General features: G+C 49.6%; 9 protein-coding genes across 10 annotated transcripts; 2 read left to right on the top strand and 7 right to left on the bottom strand.

Annotated features, from left to right (window-relative positions):
• Nucleotides 1-100: 100 nt before the first annotated feature.
• Nucleotides 101-1,592, bottom strand: PV06_09563 (uncharacterized protein). Its single transcript, XM_016411019.1, has 2 exons — nt 1,155-1,592; nt 101-1,072 (listed from the first exon to the last, which is right to left on the bottom strand). The coding sequence occupies exons 1-2, from the start codon at nt 1,470-1,472 to the stop codon at nt 260-262; spliced, it is 1,131 nt and encodes a 376-aa protein (XP_016258826.1). The 5' UTR covers nt 1,473-1,592; the 3' UTR covers nt 101-259.
• On the bottom strand, nt 1,585-3,069 carry PV06_09562 (uncharacterized protein). Its single transcript, XM_016411018.1, has 2 exons — nt 2,427-3,069; nt 1,585-2,370 (listed from the first exon to the last, which is right to left on the bottom strand). The coding sequence occupies exons 1-2, from the start codon at nt 2,679-2,681 to the stop codon at nt 1,891-1,893; spliced, it is 735 nt and encodes a 244-aa protein (XP_016258825.1). The 5' UTR covers nt 2,682-3,069; the 3' UTR covers nt 1,585-1,890.
• Nucleotides 3,070-3,211: 142 nt separating this feature from the next.
• Nucleotides 3,212-4,974, top strand: PV06_09561 (uncharacterized protein). The gene is made up of 3 exons (XM_016411017.1): nt 3,212-3,307; nt 3,358-3,426; nt 3,476-4,974. Exons 1-3 carry the CDS (start codon nt 3,305-3,307, stop codon nt 4,793-4,795), a joined length of 1,392 nt encoding a protein of 463 aa, XP_016258824.1. The 5' UTR covers nt 3,212-3,304; the 3' UTR covers nt 4,796-4,974.
• A 452-nt stretch (nt 4,975-5,426) lies between these two features.
• PV06_09560 (uncharacterized protein) lies at nt 5,427-7,663 on the bottom strand. The gene is made up of 2 exons (XM_016411016.1): nt 7,139-7,663; nt 5,427-7,083 (listed from the first exon to the last, which is right to left on the bottom strand). Exons 1-2 carry the CDS (start codon nt 7,317-7,319, stop codon nt 5,723-5,725), a joined length of 1,542 nt encoding a protein of 513 aa, XP_016258823.1. The 5' UTR covers nt 7,320-7,663; the 3' UTR covers nt 5,427-5,722.
• A 314-nt stretch (nt 7,664-7,977) lies between these two features.
• On the bottom strand, nt 7,978-10,491 carry PV06_09559. Of its 2 annotated transcripts, XM_016411015.1 has the most exons (7): nt 10,144-10,491; nt 9,951-10,064; nt 9,861-9,900; nt 9,716-9,811; nt 9,043-9,665; nt 8,795-8,988; nt 7,978-8,717 (listed from the first exon to the last, which is right to left on the bottom strand). In XM_016411015.1, exons 1-6 carry the CDS (start codon nt 10,148-10,150, stop codon nt 8,852-8,854), a joined length of 1,017 nt encoding a protein of 338 aa, XP_016258822.1. In that variant the 5' UTR covers nt 10,151-10,491; the 3' UTR covers nt 7,978-8,717; nt 8,795-8,851. The 2 variants fall into 2 exon arrangements, with proteins under 2 accessions (XP_016258822.1, XP_016258821.1); XM_016411014.1 differs by having other exon boundaries at nt 7,978-8,988.
• A 425-nt stretch (nt 10,492-10,916) lies between these two features.
• PV06_09558 (uncharacterized protein) lies at nt 10,917-11,769 on the bottom strand (the record flags this gene model as incomplete). Its single annotated transcript, XM_016411013.1, has 4 exons — nt 10,917-11,084; nt 11,144-11,239; nt 11,319-11,689; nt 11,745-11,769. The coding sequence occupies 4 exons, from the start codon at nt 11,767-11,769 to the stop codon at nt 10,917-10,919; spliced, it is 660 nt and encodes a 219-aa protein (XP_016258820.1).
• Nucleotides 11,770-12,474: 705 nt separating this feature from the next.
• PV06_09557 (uncharacterized protein) lies at nt 12,475-15,804 on the top strand. Its single transcript, XM_016411012.1, has one exon. The coding sequence runs from the start codon at nt 12,531-12,533 to the stop codon at nt 15,651-15,653; it is 3,123 nt and encodes a 1,040-aa protein (XP_016258819.1). The 5' UTR covers nt 12,475-12,530; the 3' UTR covers nt 15,654-15,804.
• A 48-nt stretch (nt 15,805-15,852) lies between these two features.
• PV06_09556 (uncharacterized protein) lies at nt 15,853-18,411 on the bottom strand. The gene is made up of 2 exons (XM_016411011.1): nt 18,391-18,411; nt 15,853-18,286 (listed from the first exon to the last, which is right to left on the bottom strand). The coding sequence occupies exon 2, from the start codon at nt 18,045-18,047 to the stop codon at nt 16,023-16,025; it is 2,025 nt and encodes a 674-aa protein (XP_016258818.1). The 5' UTR covers nt 18,048-18,286; nt 18,391-18,411; the 3' UTR covers nt 15,853-16,022.
• A 265-nt stretch (nt 18,412-18,676) lies between these two features.
• Nucleotides 18,677-21,074, bottom strand: PV06_09555 (uncharacterized protein). Its single transcript, XM_016411010.1, has 4 exons — nt 20,203-21,074; nt 19,836-20,078; nt 19,535-19,785; nt 18,677-19,484 (listed from the first exon to the last, which is right to left on the bottom strand). Exons 1-4 carry the CDS (start codon nt 20,760-20,762, stop codon nt 18,850-18,852), a joined length of 1,689 nt encoding a protein of 562 aa, XP_016258817.1. The 5' UTR covers nt 20,763-21,074; the 3' UTR covers nt 18,677-18,849.
• Between the last annotated feature and the right edge of the window lie 83 nt (nt 21,075-21,157).

Here is a 21,157-nt window from a genome sequence, read left to right as displayed (position 1 = left end):
GTGGGGAAAGACGACAACTGTTAATATTTCCCTTTTGGGCCGATCCCGAAATCCACTTGACTCAACAGTGGCGAAGAAAATAGCACATGCAAAAGTGAGAATTCAAGAATGCCTGTCATGACTACTACTCGTATGATGATGAGCTTGGAAAGGCTCATAAACTGCTCGAATGGCTCTATCAAACAATCGTGGCTGACTAAGGCTACCTTGTCGCTGATGTTGTCCGGATATCCAAGCCAAGGGCAATGAACGACTTGAATCAGGACTGTATGTCTTTCAGCTCAGGACCAAAGACGTCGCCATCCTTTTCCCGTCGCTCCCTTTCCAGCTTACGCTTCTTGAGCGCCTTCTCTGTGTCGCTGCCTTCCCCCTCTCTCTTCTCAGCAGCCTTTGCCCTCGCAACTGCGACAATGTCAAGCTTTTCCGGGTCCTGGCAGACCGTCAACTTCTTTCCAATCCGTCTCATCTCCTTCCTCTGAGAAGCGTCGTCATTCGGCGATCGATATGCTTCAAGCAGAGCAGCACATGCAACAATTGTTGACACGATCTTTTCCTTGATGACAGTGCCATGATCATTTGCCTGCAATTGGGACAGTTTTTGTTCGAGATATATCTCGACGAGCTCTTTGTCTGCTACCATCATAGCAGCGAGCCAGATCTGACTGGGCGTGTAAAGGAAATAGGCATCCGTCAATTGAGCAGCCGTGGCCAGTAACTTCTTGGCCCGATCGGCAGCTTGGCCTATCCTCTTCGCTGATCCAGTAGATGTCGATATATTTCCTAGCAGGCCTTCTTCGGCCATTACATTCATTTCTATGTGGCCTCCAGCCAGACCTTTCATAGGGTGGCGTACATCCAGTGTGAAGCGGAGTCCTTGTAGGAGTAGAAATTCAGGAGCCTTGACATTGTCTTCTGTCAGGTCTTCGAGCTCTGCCACAAATTTCGAAAGTGAAATGTAGAAGTGGTCAGCCTTTGTTGCAAGATAAAGTGCGCATGCGATGATTTGTTTGGGATGATAAGTCATTGGCGAATTGGTGAGGTAGAATCGCCGAAGATATTGAATAGCCGTGGCCTATATACAAAGGTCAGAATCCGCTCACATGGGCATTTGTCCAGAGGTTTTTAAAAGAGGGAGTCTCGTGGTAGTGACATACCACGACGTGCGAGGGAATCCGTGGATTCATGGCCTCTCCCATATCCTGCATCTTGGAGCAACCCCATTCGACTATCTTCAGTTCCTCATCGACTGTCAAGGTCTGGATTTCTACGGGAGTCTCTCCCTGTCCGTCGTTCTCAAGGGGATCATTTGATCCATTCTGAGATGATTTAGCAGCCTGTGCTCTTCGGAATGCGGCTTTGACACGCTCTGAGGCAATATCGTTAGTGTTTTGGCGTATTTGAGCCAGTCTGTTCTTTGTGTACGACCAGAGTCGATACTGTGACGACGATCTGTACCCATCGTCTTCGATCATGATGGGCACGAGCGAAGCATCGCAAATGATCTAGACTCGATTGAAAATTCACCTGGTGTTGTGTCGTGTATTGTTAATTCGATGCGCTTTACAATAGTATGGAAGTGCCTCTAGCAAAACCTCGAAAATAATATGATGCTCAAATATCGACGATCACTTGATGCCGATATTATTATTCTGCACCCCACAGCAACACTAACACCAAGCGGCTGCATCTGTGACAATGTGTTACGGAGTATGCTTTAATCGCACCTACAGGGCCGTTGGAGAATCAGAGGCGCTCAAACTGAGAATTCTCATTGTCTCGTGTGGTCATCAACCGTCATGATATACATCCATGATGAAATGTGCAGTGGCCCCAAATCCTATGAACACCAGCGCTTTATGCAGCAATGCTTCGATCCCACCCTCTTAATATTCAGGGTTCACCGAGCAGTCTGGCGGTAATGTCACCCATGTAGGCCTCCTCAAGTTCATAGTCTTGTCCCTCATTGCGGTCAATACCAACATAATTAAATGCCTCTACTACGCGTTCCACATCAAATCCCATGTGCACGAATCGGTCAATCAGATCTTTGTTGTACCCATCATACACGGCCATATTTGCAGCTGCTTCACGCTCTTTGCTTGCCTTCTCAGCTTTTTCGATTGACTCTGCGGTAGATCCTCCACTGCTTTCACCGATCAAGGATTTTGGTGCCCCAGCATATGTCACTGCCCATGCCTTTGCTTGCCTCTCGAATTCCTTGGGGTCCTTGATCATCTGTTGGGCGACGACCGCATCTTGAGGATCCTTGGGTTCTGGTGAGTTGAGGAGAGATTGTAAAGATATCATGGCAGCCTTGATGGTCAAGACAGGGGACCAGCCTGTGCTGAGGGTATCAAGGCAAATAGCACCCTTTAAGCATGTTAGTTCTCTGTTGAGCCAGGTGGATCAGCTCGGGCGCTTCTTACCGTTACACTGGAGATATTCGGGTGCCAGATCTTTGTCACGAATTTCATCACCGGTGGCTTGAAAGGGTACTCATTGGGAATCTTGATAGAAACTTCATAGTTGCCGCCTTCGTATGGGGTCCCTGATGGGGCTTTGAAGGTGCCTCTGAGGTTTGTAAGGCTGTCTCCTACGGTCTCAGCAAAGACGGTGGTCTCGGAATCAGCTCGGATGTCTGCCAGCTCTTTCGCTAACCGTCTCGCCTTTTGCCCTGCCATTTTCTCTGCACCTTGATCGGCGGGGAAGCAACTGTGAAGCCGGTATTGCCGTCGGAGTGCTAGCGGAATGAGATAGAGGATTAAGGTGGACGGCTGATCGCAGAGAAAATCTCAGGAATATGAAGAGATCACTGCAATGCTTTTCATCAATGGACAAACAGTGTTAGGAGGGAGAGTAGACTGTCTTTTCAAAGAATCGCATCGAAGCAGGATGAGTCGCAGGTAGCCGGGAAGACAATAAGCCTGAGATCGCGATTCAGGCAGTACGATGCCAGTCGCTGAACTGAGATCTTGGTTCCTCAGGGAGGATTCTGTCAGGTCACACAGTCTCAACCAAGTGTGCCTAGTCTGTTGCCTTCTGATTGCCAGCCTCACTTTGTCAATTGTTTCGAGCATATGAACGCCGTGCGATCTTGTTGGAGAACGCCTTTGGGGGAGTCAGCCGAGGCTGGTTAAAGCGGCAGCCGAACCACTAGTTAGTCAGACTAGGCGCGCTTGCTGGCGTAACTGTGCATCAATTACCTGTGTAGCCATTGAACAACAACCTGGCTGCTTTCATGCTTCAGTGTTGATCTTTTTCTCTCTTGTGATATTTGAATTCGACATCTGGTCTCTGATTAAACATGGTAGGTATTCTCTGTTTCAGTCTGATGGTAGCAAGGCTGAGAACCAATAGGGAAATCAACAATCACAAATGGGAGGCGGCCCTCCTGGGCAGGGCGGCAAAGAGGATAAGGACAAGAAGGTACGCATCGTCATGAATCTCCGCATTGGTTTTGCTGACTGTCTCTTAGAAGGAGAAGCCAAAGTACGAACCTCCTCCACAACCGACCACCCGCATTGGACGGAAGAAGCGCAAGCAAGCTGGACCCAATGCCGCTGCGAAGCTGCCCACCATCTATCCTACTGCACGATGCAAGTTACGGTATCTGAGGATGCAGAGAGTGCATGATCATCTGCTTCTGGAAGAAGAGTATGTCGAGAATCAGGAACGCATACGCAAGACCAAAGCAGCGCAGACACAGGCCCCGGCTGCCGCTACAGAAGGCGCAGAGCTAGATCGGAATGCCGACGAAAGAAGTCGGGTTGATGATATGCGAGGTAGTCCTATGGGCGTTGGCAACCTGGAGGAGCTTATCGACGACGACCATGCCATCGTTTCAAGTGCCACCGGCCCCGAATACTACGTTTCGATCATGTCTTTCGTCGACAAAGATCTCCTCGAACCCGGCGCTTCAATCCTTCTACATCACAAATCCGTGTCGGTTGTTGGTGTTCTGACGGACGATGCCGATCCTCTGGTTTCCGTTATGAAGCTCGATAAAGCACCTACGGAATCATATGCAGATATCGGTGGCCTGGAGTCACAGATCCAAGAAGTTCGAGAGGCCGTGGAGTTACCTTTACTTCATCCGGAGTTGTATGAAGAGATGGGTATCAAGCCTCCGAAGGGTGTCATTCTCTATGGTGCTCCAGGGACAGGAAAGACATTGCTTGCAAAGGCCGTTGCCAATCAGACATCAGCCACTTTCCTGCGTATCGTAGGATCGGAACTGATCCAGAAATACCTGGGTGACGGGCCTCGTTTGGTCCGACAACTGTTCCAAGTTGCCGCCGAGAATGCACCCAGCATTGTCTTCATTGATGAGATTGATGCCATCGGCACAAAGCGATACGAGTCGACATCTGGTGGTGAACGTGAAATTCAGCGAACCATGCTTGAGCTCCTGAACCAGCTTGACGGATTTGACGATCGAGGAGATGTTAAAGTCATCATGGCTACCAACAAGATCGAGACTTTGGACCCTGCACTGATCCGACCTGGGCGTATCGACCGGAAGATTCTCTTTGAGAACCCCGACCAGAACACCAAGAAGAAGATCTTTACGCTGCACACAAGCAAGATGAGCCTGGCCGAGGATGTGGACCTCGACGAGTTCATTGCGCAAAAGGACGACCTCAGCGGCGCTGACATCAAGGCCATCTGCTCCGAGGCCGGGTTGCGGGCACTCCGTGAGCGACGCATGCGCGTCAACATGGCCGACTTCCGCAGTGCGAGGGAGAGCGTCATGAAGACCAAGAGCGAGGGCGAGCCGGAGGGTCTGTACTTGTAACCTACCTGGGGAATATCACAGTTTAGTAATGGACTGCTCCGTAGAGAGCCTCGGGTTATTGCGAGACTCTACAGTAGGGGCTGTGGGCGTGTACTTTACATAGAGAAAGAGGATCGATTGGATCCCGGATGGAATAAAGACTACGGTGTTGTCGAAACTGTGAAATAAAAGTAATGTCTCTTTTTGACGGCCTTGCCCCCCGCTCTTCGTGTACGTTCTCGTTTCTCCTTGCAAGGTATCCTTGATGTTGTGTGTGGCTGGGCTCAGGAATGAAGTTGTGAGCAGATACCATTTACCATTATCAGCGGGATCACAAGTCGGTATATTACGGAGTATCCTCACCGACAACTCCAAAGTACCACTTTGCCCGGTCTAAAAAAAAGGGGGGGAAGAACACAGTCGGTGTTCCATTTCAAAAGTCGATCAAGGAGAGTGTTAGAGGTGTTACGTCCTCCGTCGCCCATGAAGGAGGAGTATAGTACCCGTCAATTCATTTTCATTTCACTCATTTCATACGGAGTATGGGCAGGGTCGTTCCTAGGGTCAGGTCCGGCCAGGTAGTAGCTAGTAGATAGTAGGTCCCGTTCATGTCGTCTTGGGGTTAAAAAAGAGAGAAAAAAAAAGAAAATGTCCGGCCGGGGTACAGTTCCCACGCTTTTCCAGGATACAACAAGGGACAGGGAAAAAGGTATCATTTGATGTGTTCGTTACGTTTCTTGCAGGCAGAGCCCGGAGCGACGCTTCCCAATTTAGCATCACAATCATCAATCAGGTCCTTCCACCACCCAGGGGAAAAAAGGAATGAGTTGACGCCGCAAAAAACAATCTCTCTCTCTCTCTCTATACCCGAACGTGACTCTTTGTAGGGCAAAAACGAAACAGGACACACAAAAAAGTGGCGGCATCATCATTATCATCATCAACAAATCAATCCGTGCCAGAACCCTTGTCACAACCAATTCTGCCCAAGAGCTCTTTTCTATCGCTGCTCCCAGCCAGTAAATTCACGCTGGATGAATGGCCGGATTCGTGTTTTGCTTTTCGGCGACCGCCAGTAACCGTTTCGGAGCTCGTTTTGCGTCCAGGCGAAGTCGGTCCCTTTGATTTGGACTTGCTCTTTGAGTAGTTGTGATCGGAGAGCGAGAAGTTCGGATCAGTGCTCAGCACTTCAGTCTCGAGAAACGGTCTCGTTTCGTGACACAGTTGTATCTGACTGATGCCGTTGCCGTTGCTAGTGCCGAACCTCTTCTCGTCCTCAGTATCCTGCTCGTCATCTTCCTCGTCGTCCTCATCGTCGGATCTATTATCTTCTGCTCCTTGGCCCGTGATGACCTTGTAAGCCACTTTGCATATAAGAACGAACCAGAAGAGCATGATGCCCTGAAGACTTAGCAGCATGCCCAAGAACGTCCACTTGATATTGTTGTTCCAACAAACCAGGCCCACTGGATCGCGGAAGGGTTGTGTCAAGTGATCCCAGTCGTCTGGGGTGGGAGATGGTCCTTGCAAATCCTCCACGCTGCCTTTGTAGCAACCATACTTGATCTCTTGGGGGATATGCGCGTAAATACTCCAGCACACCAACATGTAGATAAAGTGTCGGTTGATGAGCCAGACCACCATGAAAGTCCCAAACGCCACGTCACAGGCCGTTTCGAAATGCAGATACTTTAAAATCTTCGCAAAGGAAAGCGTGATATCCACAATGTCCATTAGACAAAGAATGACTGTTCCGACACGGTATTGGTGATAGCCGTACGATGTGAAAATGAGCGCACAGGTGACGATGTGATGGCTGAACATCTGCCAGTGATCCTTCCTCCGTGCCTCAATGTTGACCACAACAATCTGTTGTAACCAAAATCCAAACTGGACCAGGTAGTACCACTTTGCAATGCCCTCCATTTCGCGATGTGGCCAGTTGCGCCAGAGGGCGTGCAGGTCAAGCCAGTAGTCGGAGTTGTACATGATGTACATCCCTACGCACCAGGAGGTAGAGGAATACAGGACGATCCAAGCTTGTTCTGCGAAGCGAGCCTTTGGCTTTCTCTTTTTCAGACCCCACATGGATGCTAATGGCGTCAAGATGTAGTCCATCACAGCGCATCGTAGACCGGTGAAGACGATGAGCCAGTAAAAGACAAAGAATATATCGTCCCAACCGAGGGCAAAGGTTCCGGTGTTTGGGTTATAGTAGGATATGCGGAAGAATTTCTGGGTGTGATGCCGGGAGGCAGGGAAGAATATGTGTATGAAGAAGAGCATGGATATGAGGTTCACAGATATACCTGCAGTCTGTCAGTCGCATTCTCTCCAAAATATGTGAAAGGAGTGTGTCTTTACCGATCTGGTGGTCGACTACCCATGAGCAAGCCAGTGCTACACTGCTCCTCTCCTTGCCCTTCCTCTCCCATCGTGGCCATGCCATCTTCTGTGAGGGGGCTTCATTGTGCGGACGGCGTTCAGGCGTTTTCCTTCTGATCTCTTCTAATTTTTCTCGGTCGGGCCCTTGAACTCTAGTCATTATGCTGTACCCCAACCCTAGGATGCGTCAAGGGTTGCTGCCCAGGGATATCAAGCTCGCAAGACGGTACAGAGGAGAGAGGTGTTTGGTGCTAGCAAGTCATGTAGCAAAGCGGAGTGGACTGGACTGGACTGGTGTGGACGGGCCGAGCAGCGCAGGTTGCAGGTTGAATATGCGCGTGATCTGGAGAACGAGGGTCAGAAAGCAGAAGCTGCAACGAATGATGGATCTCGCAGACTGCACACTCCTCGCTAAAAGGATAGTGCCAAACAAAGAAAAGGTTGGCGTCGTAGCCGTGTAGAGATGTTGGTCGTAGTATTTAGTACTTTTTTTTAGGAGGGGAACAGAAGTCGCCGGTACTGGGTATTGTAGGATGGTGTGGAGTGATAGGGAGAAGTAAGAAATATTGGTGGGCTGGTGTTTAGGGAGCTCCAGGTGGGTTGAAACAGCCCATGGTGTCCTCAGCCTTTCCTTCCCAAGCTAGTTGCAGCATGAAGATCTGTGGGCTTGCAATTCATCGTCGAATCATCTATCTCATGTTGCCCGAAAATGCCAGAACGCAGACTGGCGGTGACCCAAAATGCACCGATTCTGATGACGATGGCCCATGTCCACATCATCCCAAGGACGGAGTACGCGAGTTGATAGAACGATTGGGCTCGCATGTTATGGCTACTTCTACTCATGCGCTGTCTTTTGGATCAATTGGCTTCGTTATTCCCCCTTGACTCTTGAGCATGAGGATACGAGTTTTGGTATGTGTGGGCTCAGTCCACACACGGAACTTTTGCTTCGGGTTGAATCCCAAGCTCCCGTTCGGCAGTCCCCAAGCTCTTCCCAAATCCCTGCCCCAAGCTTTGCTGCAGGGTTCAGGTCCAGGCACAAGATGTTTTTACCAATGATACCAAGCTCCGATGCTTCCCAGTTCCGTCGATCCATAAGCCATGAGCGCACACCACAGCAGCTTTTTGTTTCGTGTTACCTGGCCATGTCTGACTTTCCACTTTGTGACAGTTTTGACATGACTGATAATGAGACATTTTGAAGTCAGCGATTTAGGCAAAAAATTCTTTTCTTGCCCATCGCCATAATTTTCGATTCCAACCAAGTCCTCTTGTTCCCTTTTTCGGTTGTTTTGAGTCGCAGCGTCGAGTTGATTCTTGTTGATTTCTTGACCCGAACAAACCGATTTTCCATCGAGCCCTCCCCCCACCGGTGCTTCAATATCTCTGAATTGCGAAAGACGAATTATTGAGTTAATGAGTAGCTGTTTCGGATGCCGCTTCTTATGAACTCTATGTGAAGGGGTTAAGAGCTTCAGCTCCAGGGACATCGATCGGGGTATCGTCCTAGTCTGTCGTGTAGTGTTTGGTGGGAGCGTGTAGGTGTGAATTGGGACTGAATGATAGTGGATTTCGTTAGAGATGAGAACGCATGGAGCTTTTGGAATGGCCCACGAGAGGGAGTGTTCTCACTTAGGTGACCGTTTCTGTCCTCCGTCAGAAATGTACGGCAGTAGCCATCTGAAAAGTTCATCGCCAAAGTCCATATGGCTCTTTGCAGGCCTTCCACAATTTGATCGTACCATCTTCACTCCCAGTCGCAAATAGCTTGCCATCGGGAGAGAAAGATGATGACCAAATTGGTCCATGGTGGCCCTTGAGAACTTCTGCAGGATTATCAGTGTCTCGATCATGACTTTAGAGGTCCTCAAACAACATACCTAGTTCCTTCTCTTGTTCAAAATCCCAAACATGGACCCATGTCTGATTGGCCCCGCCTGTGACGAAGCGACCATTTGTAGCATTGATTGCCACACTTGAGATATCATGGTCAAAGTTGACTTGTTTGATTAGTTCGCCTGGACGTCCAGCATCGAAGAACAAGGCAGAATGACCGATTGAAACACTGATGATGCCTGGGTTAGGGTCACCAGATTGGTGTGTGGATAGTTCACATGAGCCAATGTCACGCTCGGTCTTGTAGCTTGTGATCATGCGCTGAGTTCGGAGATCCCACCAGCGAATGGTCTTGTCCTCGCACGCACTTGTCAAGATGTTGTAGTCAACGTTCCAGATGATAGACTTGATCGTTCCCCCATGTTCACCTATTCCAATTTCGAGGCCTTCAGAAGTCTTGCGCGGGGTCACTAGAGAAGAAGAATCGGCTTGTGTAGGCGACGCGGCACTGCCCCCTCTCGTTAGATCGAAGATTTTGAGCCTCTTATCCTGCCCACCAGTTGCGACACATTGTGGTTTGTTTTGTATAGGAAACGCGACAGAGCGGACAATATGGTTGTGCTCGAGGATGTTAAGGCATTCACCGGTCTGTGGATCCCAGATTCTCCTGGCGAGATTATAAGTGTATGAGTTAAAAGAGGATAAAAGCGGACCCACGCGGTAAAATCAGCGGAGCCTGTAGCTGCGAGTCTGGCATCTGATGACAGCCTCGACGACCAGACAGCGCCTTTATGGCCGATGAAAGTGCCGATCCTGAAGACATATTAGCCAAGTCACTGTTGTGGTCTGGTTGAAGACGTACCAGTCGCCGGTGATACCATCTCTCAGCATGGGATTGTTATCTGCACCTTGTAAGACATAACCATTGAAGATACGAACTCCTGCAACAAACCTTTACAGGCGGAGATGAGATAGTACTGGTCATCGTCGACGATAGACGAGAAGCTCAAATGGGTGACAGGACGAGAGTGCCCATGACAGGTAAGAGGAACAACTCGGGGTGTTTCTAAAGACACATCAGTGGCTATCAGAGTGCAGTGTGCTGCGAGACAAGGAGCATTCCAAAGAGGTGTATTATGTCTCACCTGACATGACAGGCCTGAAATGATCCTGGATGATTTGGTTTCAAGGCTTTGTGATTGTTAACGTTATGAATGATGCGAGGTGATTGAGTCTAAGTCTTGAATGGTTTCTGGTCAACAAGTCTTGGGTAGAGACCGGATTTTTCCAAGATATGGAGTCGATATCACAATCCTGGTGAAGTGGTCTCGAAATGTGATGAAAAGTTGAAAGCAGTTGGCCGTCCAGAAGTGACAATAAAGAAAAGTAGTAAAGCGAGGATTGAACAAGTGAGTCGTGTTCAAGAGCAAAAGCATACGTCACGAAGAGGAAAAGGTGTAAATGGTGTGTCCTTTGTTGCGAAGAGGTTTCTCTTTTGACGGTTGTAAAGCGTGCTTTCAATATCACTCTGTGGCGCTGTCTTTCTCTTTCTGTGGTTCCGTGGCTGATGTTGAAGATCTCGTCAAATGGAAGGTCAGCCGAAGATAAAGCCACATAGCCTGTGAAAACATCTACACGTGGCAAGGCTGTAGCACTGACTACCGTCTACGGATACATCGTCTTGGGACTGTACTGTGTCCTGTTTTTGACCTGTAGATATACAGTCTGATCTCCTCGCTTCTAGAGTCTACATAGACGCTGCAGTGACTGGTACAGTTTTCAACCCTTCCGAGTGATCAAAGGGATATGTCCACGCCGGTACTCCGAACCATCTACCAAGCATGCACAGAACCATCGTATGTTCGCAGTTTTGGCTCCGAGGCAGGTGTGAGCTCCTTGACGACTCTTAGCATTCCTCCTATCGAAACTTCAGGGGCGAGTTGAGCTTCAGGCCCTCCCATGTCAGTAAGGACCCTATTTTCTGTGTCAGCTTGTGCGCTGGTGTGGCAGATGTGCGTTTCTCATACCAGCCTGGGTCCATGGCTGTTACTGCAATGCCTTCCTTCTTCAGTGCAGTATACCAGTACTGTGTAATGGTATTAGCAATTTCACTGGATTCAGCCTACGATAGCGTATGTTCCTGACCTTGACTGTCATGTCCAGTGCTGCTTTCGAAGCCGAGTACACCGGCATTGTGTCATCACCAGCTCTTTCGGTGACAGAGCCACATCCGGAAGACATCTGTGATCGGTTAACAATGGAAAACCCAAAAATTTGATCTCGCAATGGCACACGATCCTGCGTTGACAGAGCTACTTACAAATATGACCTTCGCATTTTGAGCCTTTCGCAAAAGTGGCAGAGCCAGACGAGTCACAATTGACGGCCCAACAACATTGGTCTGGAATTCGGCAAGCCATTCCTTGGTGTCAATTTCTTCAGTGATGGGACCTTTGACTCCGTTTCGACCGGCGTTGTTCCAGAGCTCATCGATGCCATTAGGGGCATGTTTCTTGATTTCCTCCAAAGCAGATTTGATCGATCCTTCTGATGCGACATCCATGCCCACAATATGGACATTCTTCAGCTCTCGAAGTTTCTGGGCATCAGAAGGATTTCTCGCCGTACCAATAACGGTGGCTGACTCTGACATTTGCCTAGCAAGCTCATAACCTAAACCGCGATTGGCCCCTGGATGGTATTAACAGCGCGTACCATGGACTGTGACAGTATGGATTCAAAATACCTGTTATAAGGATCGTTCGACCCATTGCGAGAGCTAGTCAAGTGAAAATTGTGACTTTAGCGATTTATATCCAGATTTCGTTCGAGTCAGAATCAGCTCTCAGTCAGTAATGCTAGAGGGAAAGCAAAGTATTGTAATGATGCAAAGACGATTAATAGTACGTGATCGGCAGGACAGCGGCAAAGAACCGGCGTATGGCCGATGGGAATTTAGCCGACTTCAACTCAACTTGCTACACAACTCAAAAATTCTGTCATGAGGATGAAAGTGATGCTACTTTACATCATTACAAGTCCTCTCACATTTTCTCTAGAGAGTGATGAGAGGTGCTTGGTTTGTGCCGCCTGCGATTTTCAGCCTTGTGGATGAGGCACTCGTTGAATAAGGCTGTGGCTAACCGAAACGAGCACAACAACGTCCATGGTATAATGTGCAGCGCGCTTTCTTTCTGCATTCTCCTCTTGCACAGAACTTCAGTCAGTTGACAGTCGATACTCTTCCTGCATCATCTTCTTGTACAGTCTCCCGACCACGGACACCCTCATCTCTTTGTTTGACAGTCAACAACCTGGAGTGTATCCGCGCCTCATTCCATAGGGTGCATTGACCTTGTTACCACTCAGGACAATCCAACAAAAAGCCCAATGTCAGCAGACAGGAGCTTTTGTTTGCTTGGGTATCTCCTTGAAAGGGCCATACCAGCATTATCATGCACACAGAAAGACCTTGGAAAACCCTTTGACACTCCCTGACCTTTGTCACTTACATTGTTTCAGGAGAGTGGCAATGTTAGGATTCAAACTGGCAGAACAATGGAGTGCCTCTCTCAGTGTCCTATATCAATTACTTCCTCGTCCCTTCTGCTTCTCTAAACACAAACTACAAGATCACCACAGTTACTGCTCAACAGCCAGTGTATTCAAAGCGACCAATCGCTCAACAATAACCGCTCGACGTTTAACAGTAATCGCTTTTTCAACCAACCACTTCACAAAGCTGGCGGCAGAGCTTCAGGGAAGCACTAACTATCTCAGCAACATGGATAACCTCAAAAACGCGCTCCGGCGCTCAAAATATCGGCTGACTAATTCTTTCCGAAAGATTACAGGCTCTTCGAAACACTCGCGACTGAACACCAATCAATCGATCAATGCCAGTCGTGATACACTGAGAACGGTAGATATTGTTCCAGTGGCAGCTCGATTGGCGGCGAGGACTGCATCCGGTCGAATTGTCGGTCCGGTCCTTCGCTCCAACTGGGAAGATACCAGCAGTGTCGCCGATCACTCAAGTACAGAAAGTGCTAACAATTTTGGTGTTGCTGCTGGTCCTGCATCTTCCAATGGACAGCGTCGACGCATCACAATCACTGCTCGTTCCGGTATTTCGGCTGCTCATTCAGCACAACCATATGTGGCCTCGGCTGCAAACAGCGTTATGCCTGCAAGTACCTCTGATACCAAACCGGTAAATGATGATGCTAATCTTTCTACTGAAGCAGCACGTAGTGTTTCCGGTTCGATACAGACGAATTTATTCACCCCTACACGAGCAATCGAGTCTGCGACGGTACAGGTAGCAGCACAAGGAGATCAGGGCCGGAACACAGGCATCGTTGCTGCTCCACCATCTCCACGCCAACTACCTTCTGGAAATCTCAGCAGTGATACATTCAACCCCAGTGACAGCCTTTTTCCATGGCTCAATCACCGAGAACATCAACGACTTCCCGGCCGAGGCATTGATCAAACCCAACCTGCACCACCGGCACCAAATTTCGCGCCAACCGTCCGATTTCCACCGGCACAATCTCATGTTGAGCATGAGAATGGGATATCAAATCATACTATAAATATCACTGCGACATCGTCCAGCAAGGCAGGAATAGCTTGTGCAGTATCCGGAGAAACTTCGTCTGCTGCTCTGCAGGATCCCCCTGCCGTTCTGCCAACCGTGATTGTTTCTGATGGAGAATCCAGCAATCGTGCTTGGGACGACACAGATCTTGACCAGTTCGATCCTGATGACCACCACTGTCTGGTACGCGTGGGTTCTGAGGAATGGGCCATCAAATCTGTACAGGGCTCCTCCTCTCGTGGTTCCGGAAATGCTGCTGACACTGGAAAATCCGTCTCACCGTCCTCTTCTAACCGCGCCTGGGATGACACCGATCATGATCAGTTTCAAGACACCGGTGATCAACGTCTGGTTCGTGTTGGTACTGAGGAATGGGCACTTCGATCTGCAGAGCGCAGTTCTTCTCCTGGTCAATCTGAAAATGGTCGGCCATCACCGTCATCATCAAACCGCGCCTGGGATGATACGGACTTGGAACAGTTTGAAGCTGGTGACGATCAGCGTCTGGTACGTGTGGCGACCGATGAATGGGCCTTGAAGCCTGTGACCTCGTCGTCGTTCTCTACTTCGAACAACAATGCTGCCGGCGGTCAGAATCTAAACTCTTCCTCTTCTACCAATCGTGCCTGGGACGACACGGATCTCGACCAGTTCAACGCCGCCGACAATCAACAGCACATGGTTCGAATTGGGACTCAGGAATGGGCACTACAATCTGGGAATGTCAATGCCAATGGCAACGGAAATGATACTTATTCTATCATCAGCAGCAACACCGCTAACTCGAGCAATCGAGCCTTGACACCACCTCAGCCAATTACCAGTGTTCAATTCCAAGGTTGGGGTTTACGCCCTAGAGAAGTGACCTCTCCTTCGACCAATGGTGGTGGCGTCGACGGTGGCGGTGAAGAAGATGATGAATCTCCTGAATACCGAGAAGGTTTGGTTGTTCTTCGTAGAAGAAGAACAAGAGCAAGCCAGCAACCAGTGCAAGAGTCAGCAGCCGCCCGGCCGGTGTCGGAACCTCGTCAACCTGAACCTGTCGTTACTACCACCGCCACTGCAGCTGTCACGGTCACCATCACTCCACCCACACCACGTCTCCCTACTCCGACCCCGACACAAGACGAACAGCAGCTGTACGCGGCCGCTGCTTCTACTCCTGCCGGTGGGAATTTCAGATCTGAACGTGGTTTGTATTCTTCCGACTCTGAGGTGGAGGAAGTGGTCCAGCAGCCGATCACCCCTGGCCCTCGACCACCACCACGCAACAACCTAGGTCCACACGGTCTCAACTACATATTCCCTCACGACGTGTTCTTGCCCGGTGAAGCTCACACCAATCAATGGGACTCTCCTCGACACTTTGTTCCCTTTCAGCAAATGGACTTCGCCGGCATCACGGGGCTCGACCGAGCTCTACAGACCGCGGCCAACGAACATGCCCAGGTGTACCGTGAGCGGGAGGCCTACCGACACAACAACGACGTCAACTGTTTCAAGGTCGAAGTCTTGCAGAATCTTGTTGCTGAACGCGACGAACAGATCCGAAACCAACAGGCCGAGATCCTACGGTTAAATCAACTCCTCCAACTTCGCGACACCGAACTTTTGTCGATACAAGCCAGAGTTGGTCGATTGGAGGTTGAATATTATGGTTCAGGTTCTGCCTCGGTTTCAGATTTGGCCTCTGGTTCTGGTTCTGGTTCTGGCTCTGGCTCTGGCTCTGCTGATGTTGTCGACGACACGGTTCTTCACAATTCTCAATCCTCATCTTCCGGGAGAGCACAGACTGCTGAAAATCTGTTGAGCACTCGTGTATTCAACCGAGGTCCACCACAGCACGCCACCACTTCTTCGCCTTCCTCCTTGTCATCATCGGATTCAATCGATGATGAAGACGATGGCAATGGCAATGACTTGTTCCATACGGCAACTGGAGGTGTGGTTTACAACCCTGATGATGATGAAGACGACACCGATGACGACCAGAAGAATTGTTTCGGTGTGCTCACAGCATTCTCTGGGGTTCATCGTGTGTGGCCACAATGACAGCATTTTGGTGTTGTGCTTTGCATGGTTCTTGTCTTTGGGCATGGTACACGGCAACATAGATATATATTCCTAGGTATCTACTCTGACTGGTTTGGAGTAGAGGCATTCGGAGTTGTTGGGAGATCTTCGACTTTATGATACATACGAGGATGACCTGAAGTCATTGTTACAAATACAAAACATTAAAACAAAAACGAACATTTTCCCTCCTTTTTTTTCCCTTTGCATTATTTCCCTCACAATCATTGCTGTCTTCATAAGTACTCGTACTCATATCCATATCCATATCCATAATTTTCCCTAGACATTAATGATCATATCCATCCCCATAGTGCGTACACTTCTGTAACGTATGCAAAGTGGAAATCATAAACAATGCCCTTCAATCTCAATGACCCTCCCACCATCCATCTCGTCATTCCGTAGAGGCAAGTCAGGATACATGCCTCTTTGGATCGTTCCCATCTCCTGTCCATCCTCCACACTTTCGATACCATTGAAATTATCCAAATCACCCAGATCCAAATCTTCAACATCACTGAAACCATCATCATCCTCCTCCTCCTCCTCCTCCTCCTCATCATCATCTTCTTCTTCACCTCTCATCCTCCACCACCATCTACTGCCCCTCCAGATACCCAAGACGTCCCCTCTCCGTTCTTCATCTTCCTCGCTCCCCACCAACCATTCCCACTTTTTCAAGAACCATCTTTTGGCCTCCCAGCTCCTGGTGTCCCAGGCGACGTCCCCGGCCATGCCCCGGCTGCGCGTGGTCGAGCGGTGACCGTCACCGCCCGTGTCCCTCCTGCCGGCCCTGGTGGTCGTGCCGCTCCCACCTCCCCAACACACCATCCCGCCGTGCATCAGATCCAGAAACAACTCGGCGTGGTCCAACAGTCCACGGGTGCTCGCGCAGATGGCGCGTTCCCTCACGAACGGGAAAACTATACAGTCCAAGTAACTCGGGTGAGGTTGCAACAACTGCGCCGGTGTGGGTCTCAGGGCGGGTTGGACCCGGTCCATGTGGTCTTGCAACTCCTTGGTCACGAGCACTCCGTGACCCAGTGGCCACCTCGTGTCCGAGTGTAACACGCCCCCTCCCGTACAAGGATAGTCGAAGCCGGTGTATCGAACCGGTCGGGTTAGGGATCGGTTGTCCGGCTGGTTGAGTTTGATGTAACAACCCGGGAACCTACTCGGGTGGTCGTTGATGTATTCACTCCTGCTTATCCCCACGGCGCTGGCGACCGCGATGGACGCCTCGATGTTGTCCTCCAACCACAATCTCATGTGGTTGGAGTATGGGTCGGGTAGGTGTGAGGCTTGCACGGGCACGAAGCGGATGTAGTTGCTGCTGCTGCTGCTGTTGTTGTGGTTCGTCCCGTTCGACGAGTGATGGTTATAATTGGCACCGAACGCGGGAAACATCCCGGATCGTCCGGATCGTGATGGTGGACTATTATACTGGGTCGATTGTGGCGTCAGGATCATAGCCGTGCTGTGCTGGTGGTGTTTCCTGCTTCTTCGTTTGTCACCGAGAAGTGCGGCGGGAGAGTATGTTTCTTGCGTTTGTCCGGGAGATCGGGGAGGCATGGGCCATATATGACGGAGATCGACGTCGTCGAGGTCCTCGTGGATGTTGTTGCGCAGGAGACTCGGATCCAGGTTGGGGTCGAAAAGAGATTCGATGTCGTGTGTCGTTGGAGGGGGTGTGGGTGTTGCAATATCTCGCCCGGAGAAATTCATGCCCGGGATAGGTCCCGAGGCAAAGGGCAAGTCGCCAGCGGCGGTGAAGGCATCGGCCAGATTTAGATTTATCGTGTCTGGTATTGTACCTGGTAGTGATGACGATTGATGTTGTGTGTTGTGTGTACGTTTCGCGTGAGGTCTTGTCTCTGATGATGATTGATCATGTGTGTCGTGTATACCTTTCGGGTGAGATGATGGCGACGACCGACGGCGTAGATCTGAACCTCGATGGCAATCATCACTTATCGTACCAGTAGGAATAATTTTGTTTTTCGTGGTCGATACATCGGGTGTCGTTGTCGTCTTCTTCGTATCAATAGGTCTGCCATCAACAACAACCACACCAACACTCTGTGCTAACCCTTCCAAATCTACAAGTTTCTTCTTCAATCTCTCCTTGTATAACTTTTGTGCTCTTCGATTTTGTTCCCGACGTTTTTCCGTGATGACTCGGACGTATTTTTTCTTTTTGGTGGGAATATTGTCGTCACCATTGACACCGTCATTGACATCGATATTACCATTTGTATGAGTATCGGTATTGACATTGGCACTGTCATCGTTTGTACGATATACCCGAGACTGAGTCTGTGTTCGAGTGTGCTTTTGAGTGTGTGGTCGGGTCCATGTACCAAAAGCCATAGTTTGATACCTATTTTAGTACTTTAGCACTTCAGCAAAGGTGTTTTCGATCCGGGTCTCGGCGTTACACGATGCTGTACACCGGTAGTGAGGATGAAAGTGTGAACTTGTCGAGGTGAGCCAGCAAGAAACAAGAAAAAGAGGGTGAGCCAATTCCAAATGTCCAAACGTTCAAGTTCACGTCCTCATCAATAACCCGTTGGACTGTGAGAGTCGCGTACTTGAGGATTTGGCTTACCCTACTTACATAACCCGTTAGCAATCAGGAGAGGTAAGCCAACTTTGCAAACAAGTAAAAAACACGGAGTTCCGGACCAAAGTCTTCCCCCCCACACCCACCCACCTTCGAGTATGTGTACAACGTCGTACTTGTTACTGCGTACTCGGCGATACTCCGTGAAGGGCTTTTTACCGGTGCTGTGGGAGTATATTCTGCTTACTAATATTGGCCATCAATACGAATACGAACAAGCGCCCTGAGAGTGATGCTTGCCATGATAGGCAGGTCGGCCGAACGACGTCATTCATCCTCTACTCCAACAATTTGCTTTCACACGGCACTTACTCCGGATAAAGCAACATTCAAAACGGAGTACTCGTACTCTACATGCCCTTGGAATTCATTTCTTGTCCATTCATAAATTCATTTCACCAGCAACGCCTATCCAACTAGGAAGCACTCCATAACCAGGGTATTATCCATACTATGCAATCAACCAACGACAATTCATCATTAAACCCTTCCCTTTGTCATTCTCATCAAGTTCCATGTCGTTTCGCAATCAACAATACCAAGTTTTGATCATCTCGAATAGACGCCATAGACACTTTGCCAGTGTACCAATTCCTTGGTCAGAGTCTCCATCATGTCCTGACTTCCCATGACCCCAAACTCCTTTTGATCCGTGATGTTCAATCCTGACTCCTCATCCGTTGAGTTTGCCTCTTTCAGACCAGCCTCAACCGCGCGAACCAAACTAGCAGTCGGTAATGCAGTCGCATCCTTCACTCCATTCGGTGTGTTTGCTCCCTTGGAACTTGCACTTGATGGTTGTGACTGTGTGTTTGTTTGCGTCTGCATGTGTCCAACAAACTCCAAAATGGCAGCAACACGTCTTCTCATCTCATTCAGACTAGTTCTAGCAGGGTGTGTCTTCGCTTTGGAACTGCGGCCACTCTCGCCGTGTATGCCATTGGCGCCATTCGGTGATCCCCCGTTGCCGTTGATATCGTGGGATCCATCTCTTGCAGGAGTGCCATCATCACCGTTGGCGTGATCTCGAGTGTACTGATTTCTGCCCAATCTTCCTCTTCTAGTTGCTCCTTTGGGATTTCTGCGACTGTAGTTTGATCTACCGGAAGGAGGTGTATCTGCTTTCTTGCCATTGGCTTGTGCGGCTTTAGAAGGAGAAAGGCTCGGAGTAGGTGGGGGAGAGTCTGTCATGATGAGCCCATATGCATTGATGAATTTCATGAATACAACGTACCATCTCCTCTTCTTCTTTCCGATCGAGCATTCCTTTTGCTGGCTGCCTCCGCACGTTGGGCTGCTTGCTGCTCCTTTTGTCTGTCGCGCATTTCTTTCTCTCGGTTGCTTCGTGCTGCTGCTCCTCTGGACTTGTTGTTTCTACCTTTACAGTTGGTGTCGTCTGCGCCAAGGTCAGGGGAGTTGCTGTGTTTAGAAAGAGTGGACGATGCATTCGACCCTGTCCGTTGCCGTTTTGAATTGTTTTTGTGACTGGAATAATGTCAATTCAGTGCCCACTCTCACAAAACGCATCAGCTTACTCTTCTATATCTTCTCTCATTCTCTTGCCAAGTGTGCCCATTTCTTTACTCTCCTCGATGGCTCTTCTCAACATTTCATCCTCGTCATAAGCACCCCTGCTGTTCATAGTTGCTCTTCTCTTTGTGCTCTCATTCTGCCTGTTTTTGCCATCTTTCTTGCGAGAGATTTCCGAGGCCGACGTTAGAGGAGAGGATCTGGTAGAGACTGCTTCGAGCACCGGAAGGTAGTGGGAAGATTTTGGCCTGGTTACAATTGTCAGCAAATTTTGGTTTCGGCCAGGTTTGAACTGACGATCCGTGTCTTTTGTGCACAATAAAGATGCCACAGTAAACGGCTTGTAAAAGGACATGAGATGACTGTACTTACCCACTAGAGCTCCTGGTGATCTTGTGAAACTCAGGTTTGCATTGTTCACAATAGTACTCATCGGGCAGCATAGATTCGTCCAGCAAGCCCATGCAGCCTCCATGCTGCCAGACACCACATTTGTCGCACTGGACAAAAAAGTTGCCAGTGTCGTCAGTCAGTGTGTCTGGATCAGTTTGTTGCTGTCTCAAGCTGGCCGAGGGGCCAGGATATTCAGCTTGTCCACAAATACACCGAGTAACTTCCTCTTCGGCAGCCTCAGGGTCTACATCTTCTTCTCCATCTTCAATTTGTTGTTTGACTGTTGGTTCTCTGTCTTCACCGTTTCTTCTGCTCCGACGCGGAGGTAGCTGCTCGGCACGAGACATCTCTCCAAGATCACCGGATTCGGATCGATTGATGGAAGGTCTTCTTGGTGAGTTTGTACGGTTGTTCGTGCGGACGTCTCGGTCGGGTTTGGAGTTGTTTGAGGTGGTGAAGGACGAGTTGTTATTGTTGTTGTTGGAGGCGGTGGAGGGTAGCTGTGACGAGCGGGCACGAGACGATCGGCGAGGGCTCATGGTAAAATTAGGCTGAGACACTCAATAAACCGTGCAGAGATGTGATCGAGTGGACGGTATAATGCTACAGACAACGTAGCAAAGCAGAAAGACGTCTGAGTGTGGGTGGGCAGGATTCGCGCCGAGTAGAGGAAGTGGGAAATTCGTCGTGTTTGTTAGAGTGCGGGAAGTGGCAGTCAGTCAGAGAGGCATGGAGGGAGACACGGATGTTCCCAGTGAAAATCGCAGCAGAATCACATTGCTCTCGAGGAAAGGAGCGACAGCGAAGAACGAAGAAGAGGAGGAGAAAAAGGTGTGTGCAGCAGATGAGACTCTCACAGACTGCGGTGACTGCAGCGACTGAATGCGCTGCTGCTTGAGCGAAGGGCCCGACGCACAGTGGCCAGCGCTGCCAT

Source organism: Exophiala oligosperma, assembly GCF_000835515.1.
Source record: "Exophiala oligosperma strain CBS 72588 unplaced genomic scaffold supercont1.10, whole genome shotgun sequence".
NCBI classification, from domain to species: Eukaryota; Fungi; Ascomycota; class Eurotiomycetes; order Chaetothyriales; family Herpotrichiellaceae; genus Exophiala; species Exophiala oligosperma.
Note: the sequence above shows the minus strand (reverse complement) of the source record. Positions and strands in the feature narration are given on the sequence as shown.